Genomic DNA, 9,405 nt, shown 5'->3' on the forward strand with positions numbered 1-9,405 from the left:
CTGGCCAGCTCAAAATCCCGATCTAAATCCAATCGAATACCTATGGGGAACTCTTGGTGAAGCTATCAGAAACAATTAAAAATAAAGAGCATTTGCACCAAAAGTTGAGAGAAGAATGGAGTGAAATTGCGCCTAGCACCTGCAAGAAACTAGTTGATTCAATGCCTAACCGTATAAAAGCGGTAAGTGATGCTAAAGGAGGGTCGATCAGATATTAAAACTAATGTATATTATGAAATATACCATAATCTATCAAGTGCACGAGTTTCATTAACATTGAGATTGCAGAACCCCAAAATATTGGGGTTGCCTAATACATTTGGTCAAGGCTGTACAACTGTGCATGTTTTTGTATTTTTTTTTTATAACGTCGAATGCTTGGTTTAGAATTGTCGTCGTTCATTTTCTGTTACAATCTGCCTGACCAGTTTTGATTCTCCATATTTTCGATGGTATTTGTTGAGATCTCTTGTAGTACTCGCAAAGGAAATACCTTGCTGCAGCAATTTGGTCATATTCATCGTTGCTAGCACCTTCGCTGCATATCGCCCCGTTTCTGTCGTGTTACTTTTGGTGGTTACGTTGCTGTTGTTTTATTTCTGGTACAAAAATCTCGCCTGATGAGTTAGTAGTGGTGGTGGTAAACTTTTTCTTCTCTGTCTTCCTTGCAACTACTGCTGCTGCTGTTGTCGATACTAGTTGTAGTAGTGTTAGACATGTTTGTGTTGTCATTTTTGTTGCTTTTCGTTGCTTTTCTTTTTATTCACGTGTTGTCATTGTTTAAGTAGTAGTTGCTACTGTTGCTGTTGTTCTTCGCGTAGCAGTGTTGCACACTTTTGACATTTGATCTTAATCTTGTTGCACTTGTCTTTCAGAGGTACCTCTCAGTTCTTTTTCCATTCACTGGCTTTGAAGGTGAACGACATACATCCAATTTTGTGTTCCAAATGGGCAAAACACAACCAGATAAACAAACCTGCCCTGTGTCCTGGTGGTCTTACACGAACCATATATAACAAAATTACAATAAATAACTGTTAAACGTAAATAAGACTAACAAACTTACGAGCAACGCAACGCATGTCTTTCCAACAGCAACAACAATAATGGTTTCTTTATTAACCACTAAGGCTCACGCATAAAACGAGAATATTAGAGGCACAAGATTACAAAAAGAGGGTTTTTTTGTAAACAAAACGTAAACAAAAAGAATATAGTAACAAAATTTTAAACAAGAAAAGTCTTCGAGCAGTCCCTTTTACTTGGACCATGCTTGTCACCTTTCAACGAAGGCGCTGAAAGGCAGCACTTTCCTACCAACCTTTGTTTTTTATAAGTCGAACTTGAAAAAGTTGATGAGAGTTTGGTCAAAGAGAAAAGTGTCTGCCTTTAACCCTTTCATTCCTGTCCATTACACAACTTCGTTCACCGACAGGTAACCGTTTACTCTGACCAACGATCAGATGTCGCTGTAAATGGTGGCGATACAGTGCCGGAACGTGGGTCCGAAATTGGCTGTTGTGAGGACAGCTGTCAAGAAGGCATTCCATTGATCTATGTTAATCAACTTCTCACCCATGCATCGTACGAGGTCGAGATCATGACTAGGTATGCTCGGAATGGCGCATGTCTGTGCATCATCAATCAGACCACTAATAACAAGCGCCAATCTCTTTGATATTGTCTTGACAAAACTTCTGAACACTACGTGCAGCAGAGTTATGGTCCGGAAATGATCAATGTCGTCCCCCTTGTTTGAGTCTCCTCTCAGCACTGCAACTACTCCTCAGCTCATAGAAATGAGAATTCTCTTGTTCTTTTGGCAAGTTGCGGTAGATATTTGTCACGAAATCGCCGAAGAAGCTTGATGCATATGTATAAAGCCCGTAGGCTGGCCATTTAAACCAGACGATTTGTCCCTCAAGTAGCTAGTCATCGCCTCCCGTACTTCAGTGGTTGTTATTGACCTTTTGTAATACTCTACTTCCACTGTCCATTCGTGATCCGGCTTGCTTTGCCGCCTCGAACGGCAGAGCGAATTGCTGATGATAAAGCATTTGCTCAGAATCAAGTAGCACACACTCATCATGGACCATCAAAAACAGAATTGGAGATTTGTGGTAAGGTTGAACTCTCTAAACCGGTCTCATCGAACGGCTTTCGTTCCTTCGTGTCTTAGAGCAAACGTCTTAACCGACAAAACAGCCTCCGTACTTCACCTTGAACAAATGGTCAACAGCCAATCTTACTGCAAGTACGGACATGTAGTAAATGCTAGGGCGTGGGCACTGAAATTCGAGGGCATACTTGCTCAGACGGTTTCACCTGCCTGACAAGCATCAACTGGATTTTCCGAATGTACCAGGGTGGACATGAACAAAAAGCATCGGGACATCTAGGTAATATCTAGATAGAATATTCTGTAGGTCAATAGATAGGGATAGCATAGGTTGTACACTTTGTAAAATCAACGGCTACACAGACCACAAATTTGTTATCTGTACGGTCGACCTAGATATATTTCATAGGCAGGAACCCGGTTAGTGGAAGCTGAACGCGTCGCTTCCAGATTAGCAAACTTATTAAGCGGATGTTGACGGAGTCAACCATCAACAACAAATGTCAATTCATCCTGAAAAGGGCAATTAGAGTAGAATTTATTAGGCTTAGTAAGGTCGTAGCCATAGAGAAAAATAAAATAGAGAGAAATTAGAAACTTGTCAGAGGCTCTTAGAAAAGATATCACAACCGACGTGCACGCGGCGATATCGGCCCTCGACTAATTCTTCAGCATGAAACATATAGGCTGCATGAGAGGACGGAAAGCTGCTCATGGAGCCGGGTGAAAGAGGTACAACAAGATTGCAAAACCACAATTTGATATTTGGAGTGCCATAATGGGTGCGTGTTCCTCGACACTAAGCAGATGAATGCGATTTTTGCAGCAGCATTTCGCGCGACTGTTTGGGATGAATGGTGGGTCGGAATGCTGGATGAATTTCAACTCTCGGTAAGGGAGGTGGAGTGTTGCGAAAAGCCGATAACAGCCTTTGAGATACCTGCCACAATTGGCAGCAGAAAAGGAGGATTCCTAGTTCTGTGAGTTGGGAAGTGTTGGAACTATCAAGAAAGGCTCCGATCAAGGGAAATCACATTGATAATTTTCGACCCGTAACTCTGCTAATCGCAGATTTTAAAAGTTCGGCCATGGTGTTAGCAAAGAAGTTGACTTTTGTCGAGGGTCTGATTGGTGATGTGCAAACATGTGCCATCCCAAGCAGATATATCTACGACAATCTCTACCTTATGCGATGGCATGGATAATAGTCTAATCAACTGATATCAATCAAAATCTTCGATAGGGTCGACCACCAATATTTGGCGGCCTGTTTCGGTCCCGCCTTGGATTGCTGTAATGTACAACATCTGCTCGGGGGATCGGGTGAATGACACCCTATCGGAACCATACAGTATCATGCAGTCGGTCCGTCCAGGTTATCTTCTCTCGCCTCTTCCGTATGTACTGACTCTAGAACCACTGCTCCCAAACTGCAGATGTTGAGGAGCATTCCGCGCGAAATAGGTCGTGGAAGAACCGTGTCGGCAACGCAGACGACGTTACCATTATAGTATCGGACACCAGACATAGATCTGATCGGTCCTGCTCTAAAATAATACCATGCATTGACAGGAACAAAAATCAACCAAAAAAGTCAGTGGGCTTGTAGCTCGGTAGCTGGGGTACAAGTTCATACTGTCTAATAGCGTCGTTAGACGCTGAATAGACGGATTTGTTAAATTGCTCGAGGTCTGGTTGGTCAAGACCTCCTAGTGGAGAAGAACTGGGACAAGATGACAAGCAGGATAGCCAATATCACCCTGAATTGGGCCAAGAGAAAGCTTTCCTTGAAAAGTTGGGCAAGGTGGTGAATGCACACATCGCCTCCGTCCCGCCTATCTCCTGACCGTTGTGCTCCGCCCCGCTTCACGTCTGACCAGATTGGAGCGCCTATTTTCCCGTCTTCCTTTGGACCAGGTGCCTCCATTTGTTATCAAGACCCACTAAGTGGAGGACTGGGGATGACGTAGCTGTTGGTGCACAGACATGCGCTATTACTGCAACATCTCCAGCGTTTCCTTGACGGTGAACAACTGTGGTCGCCGTTTGTCAGACAACTTGCCTCGTTCTGTGTTCAAATAGCACCAGTTTAATTTGTCCTTCATCCTGATAATTCGGTTAAATAAGTATTAATCAAGTACAGTATTGGAATAAATCGACAAGATTTATTTTTTGCAACATTTATTTGAGCCTATAACAAAATCAGGATTACGTCGAACCTTTGGTTTTACATACTTATTTCAAATCCAATTGAGGTCGACTTTGTGTTTCTACCTTCAGGAGTCTATAAAATAATTACTAGTCAAGTATTGGTTTAATTAAAAGTGCTACATCACTTCATCAACAGTTCTGGCTTTGTGTGTATGCTAGAAACCATTATTATTGTCTTGATGATACTTTTGCAGATTTTGGTTTCAAATTTTGGCACAAGGCCAGCAATTTCGAGGGAAGGGTTAAGTCGATCAAATCGACACTAGTGCCTAACTGGTGCTTATTTTATCGACCCCGAAAGGGATGAAAGACAGTCAATCTCGGCAGAATTTGGATTCAGGAAGTTCAGGCGGACGAAATGTCGCTAAGCATTTTTTGCCTGGCGTGCTAACTATCCTGACAGCTCGCCGCCTTTCGTCTGCAGATATTGAATAGTTTTTGTAAACTTTTAGACAGTTCTATCCCTTCTAAGTTTTCTTATTTTTTTTTTGTAATGTTAGTATAAAGACTTAGTATACAAAAAAAAAAAAGTAAACAAAAAGAAACTTACTTTTTTCTTTAATGCAATGTGTTGTTCCCTGAAAAATGAAAAACGAAAAAACAAAAAAACAAAACGTAAGTATCTATAAAAAAAGTGAAACGACAAAATTTTAAATTTATTCTCATTTAGAAAAGTAAATTTTCAAAGTAATTACAGTACTCTATACATTAAAGTACTCTATACATCTAAATGTACTTTATACACCTAAATGCTTAAAATAATAACTTCTTGGATAGATTCAAGCAATATTAATAGTATATTAAAAAGTGAGATAAAATTTGAAAATGATATCCTACAATACCATTCCCCAACCATTGAAAAACTCTGACAATATTTACTCCAACAAAACCATGAATTAATAACTTGTATAACAACTTTTCTACTTCATTTTTTTGGGCAGTCGGAAATGTAAAATTCACAACTCTGCCAGTGCGCAACCTTAATAATAATAATAATAATAATAATAATAATAATAATAATAATAATGATGATGATGATGATGATGATGATGATGATGATGATGATGATGATGATGATGATAATAATAATAATAATGTCCCGGATGATGATGCGTACAATTACCTTGAGATCCTGGAGCTGGACAATATCTTGCACAAAGGAATGAAAGAAAAGGTCATCACGGCATATTTCAAGCGTCTCAAAATTCTATTGAAATCAAAGCTACACTAAAGGAACCTTGTGACTTCCATCAACATATGGGCTGTTGCTGTAGTCCGCTATAGTGCACCCATCCCGAAATGGACACAAGCGGAGATTGACCAACTTGATCGCACTACCCGAAAGACAGTGACAATGCATAGTGCCCTCCGCCCTAAGGCAAATGTACAGAGGCTCTACATGAAGAAAGGTAAGAATGGACGTGGGCTGATTAGCGTACGGAAGTGCACCAACTGTGAAAGAAGAAAGATGGTAGAATATTTGGTAAACAGCAAACAAGACCTGCTACAGTATGCTGCTAGTGCAAAAGGATTTAACAAAAATGGACTTGAGAGTGCTCATGAATTCCAAGGAGAGAGAAGAAACCCTACTCCGTATGGAATTACACCATGAAACCAACAAATTAAAAGACCAGGAAGCATCATGGAGGTGGCTCAAAAAGGGTGACCTAAAAAAGAATACTGAAAGCCTAATCATCGCGGCCCAGGGCCAGGAATTGAATACCAACTCAATGAAAAAGAATATATACCACACAAGTGCAATGGACCTCTGCAGAATGTGTGGGAAGAGGGTCGAAAGCGTGACTCACGTTGTTAGTGCTTGTGAAAGTCTTGCACAGAAAGAGTACAAGCGTAGACACGACTGGGTAGCCCAAAATCTCCACTGGCTACTATGCCGTAAGTATGGATATGACGTTGCGAGTGCTTGGTACCAATATACACTGGAAAAGGTAATGGACGAAAAGGGGAAAGCAAAATTCCTCTGGGACTTTGATTTCCAGACAGACAAAGTGTTAGAGCACCGAAGGCCGGATATAGTAAACTTTAGGAGGGACAAACAAGTGTGCCTAATAATCGATGTAGCAGTGCCAAGAGATTGACATATCATCATGAAATAAAGAAAAAAACTGATAGATATGGAAACCTGAGAATTGAGATCGCTGAGATGTGGCAGCTACAAGAGTCGAACATAAAGGTTATCCCTATTGTCATTGGAGCACTGGGTTCAATACCACCCAATCTGAAAAAGCATCTGAAAACCTTAGAAATATCCTACAATCTAGATGTATTGCAAAAGTCGGCATCACTTAGAACTGCATGCATTTTTGCGTAAAGTTCTGTCTGTTTGAGGTCCTTGTTGTGACTTCACAAATCTACTCGCAAGGACTTGGTCGGCCCGAAGCTACAGTAGGAAACACTTGCCCAAGACGCAACGCGGTTGCGATTAGGAAGCAAGCTTCTTGCCACGCAGCCACGCCTGCGCCTATATATATATATATATATATATATATATATATATATATATAAATCAACCCCACGTCTTATTCTTTGTAAGCCTAATACTTATTCTATCGGTATCTTTTGCCGAACCACTGTTACGGGAACATAAACACGCCAACACTGGTTGTCAAGGGATGGTGGGTGGACAAACACAGACACACAGATACACACATACATACATACGACAGGTTTCTTTCCGTCACAAGGCTTTGGTCGGCCTGAGGCTATAGTAGAAGATATATGCCCAAAGTAACACGTAGTGCGACTGAACTCTGAACCATGTGGTTGGGAATCAAGCTTCTAACCACACAGCTACTCCTGCGCCTATACATATACTATATAAACGTCACTAAAGTGATTAAGGGTGCAAATCAGCACCAGCATAGCTAGAAATAAGAGTCAAAACAAATCTTAGCCACGGGCAAGCACTTATCTATTGACTGACAGGGGAGAGCAAGCCAGGAATGTCAAATCATCGGCGATTTCGGATTGAGTCAATCCTCATCAGTGACACTCACTCCGTTGCCTAGGGTTGAATGGAACTCACCTTGTCAGTAACGTTTGTACTTGTGCCTTTTGGTTTTTAAATTGTGGATAGGCACCTTAATAATTTATAATTTTCACTTTAACAATTTACCGAATCAGCAAATGATTCTTGTGGTATTTGCTACAAACTGTCAAGGTGAGTTCCATCCAGCCCTAGGTAACGGCGTAAGTGTCACTAATGAGGAGTAACTCAGTCCGAAATCATCGATGATTTGACACTTCTCACTTGCTGTAGGGAGGTTAGTCCCCCTTGTCAGTCAATGGGTAAGTGCTTGTCCGTGGCTGAGGGTTGTTTTGACGCTTATTTCTAGAAATACTGGGGCTGATTTGTATCTTTAGTCACTTTAGTGACGTTTGTACTTGTACCTTTTAGTTTTTAAATTGCAACACAGGATTTGTTTTACAGAATTAAGGAGTATATTAGAGTCATAATAATAATGATATTATACAATTTTGTACAAAATAAGATTTTGTTCTTTCAACATAATTAAAGTAAGAACCGGTTTCACATTGCTCATCAAGCTAAGGGTTGAAAAATAGAGAAGATATACTCTAGGGGAGAAGATATACTACTAGGGGAAATAATTGTTCACTCATTCATTTTACAGTAAAGGGGAGGTAAATCTGTAATTTTTATTTTTGGTCTGTATTTTATTCTGGTTTATATCTTACAATAGAAGGGGTAAGTCTTTTATAAGGGTTCATATTTAATTGTGGTTTATATTTTTGGACAGATGAGACTACTTTATTCAGTCTTACTTGTGTTGAGGTCCAGAAAGTTGATAAAACGGGAAAATTATGAATTGTGGTTGTAATCGTTCTGCACATTCGTCAATGTGTTGACTGAATAATATTTGGCGATATTGTGGTGAGGATATTTGTTGTCTGTGGACCGTACATCGCTGTCTGATCGACATTCCTGTCGAACCAATATAGTATCGATGGTAGCTTGAGCATCTGATTACGTAAATAAGGTGTTGGGAGGTGCAAATGAAGTTAGATTTGATTTTAGATATTTGTCCTTGTCTGAAATGGAATTCTGATTCTTTTAACAGACCGAGACATATTCCGCAATTGGGGCGACCACACTTTTCAACTCTTGCGTCCGTTGGCATTTGTGAGGATCCTCTTTAATGCCTTAGGTTGTTTGCTGCTCTTAATGATTTTATGGTTACGTAGAATTTCCTTAAGTTTGGGGTCCTTATGGAGCACTGGGAGACTTTGGACGATGATATTAAATGCTTCTTTGTTTCTGGGGTTGTATGTGGAGACATAAGGTAGTGTTTTGGGGTAGGTGTGTTGTTGTGTTTGGCTTTTCTTAATACTTTAATATAAATCAATTTGGCACGTTTTTTTCCTCCATTTATGAGTTGAGTACGTTCTTAAGTTCTTACAATCTCCTGGAGTACGTTCTTAAGTTCTTACAATCTTAGTTCTCTGATATTTTTTCGGATACTATGGTGCAAATCCTTCATGCAAGGTTGACTGGGATATTTGTTTTGACATGTCTCGGGCGACATGAGCTAAATGATAGATATTGCTTAGCGTCTGTCGTCTTGTAAAAAATGTGCGTTTCTGTATTTTCGTTTATTTTTAATCAGTATGACTAGAAATGGGAGTTCCTCGTAGTTATACTCCATTGTGAATTGTATGTTGGCGTTAATGCTATTGAGGAGACCTTTGAATTTCAGGAGCTTATCTATGTTTTCATTCCAGGAGATGGAGCAGTCGTCCAAAAATCTTTTCCAATTTTCTTTTATGTATTGGGAGAGAGGGTTTTCTGTATATATCCAACAACGTATGTTCCCCCACTAGAATATTTTCTACCTTATATATATATAATTAATCCAATAATAGGATAAAATCTTTTACAAGAATTTATCAAGTAGCCAGCGTGAAAAAACCTCATAAGGGAAAAATCATTTATTCCCCAAAATATATTTATTTATATAAGGGCATTACTATACATGAATGCCTCACGCTATGAGGGACTCTAAGGCCAAGCTACCATAATAAACACATTTTTACCG

General features: G+C 39.9%; 1 protein-coding gene across 1 annotated transcript in view; it reads right to left on the minus strand.

Moving 5' to 3' along the window:
* The window catches only part of LOC106871944 (uncharacterized), a 62,144-nt gene that overhangs the window by 45,467 nt on the left and 7,272 nt on the right, over positions 1-9,405 (minus strand). Inside the window, exon 2 of the mRNA XM_014918719.1 lies at positions 4,881-4,908. Coding sequence (XP_014774205.1) covers positions 4,881-4,908 — 28 coding nt within the window. The remainder of the gene's footprint in view (positions 1-4,880; positions 4,909-9,405) is intronic.

The sequence above is a fragment of the Octopus bimaculoides genome, chromosome 4 (genome assembly GCF_001194135.2).
Source record: "Octopus bimaculoides isolate UCB-OBI-ISO-001 chromosome 4, ASM119413v2, whole genome shotgun sequence".
Classification (NCBI taxonomy): Eukaryota; Metazoa; Mollusca; class Cephalopoda; order Octopoda; family Octopodidae; genus Octopus; species Octopus bimaculoides.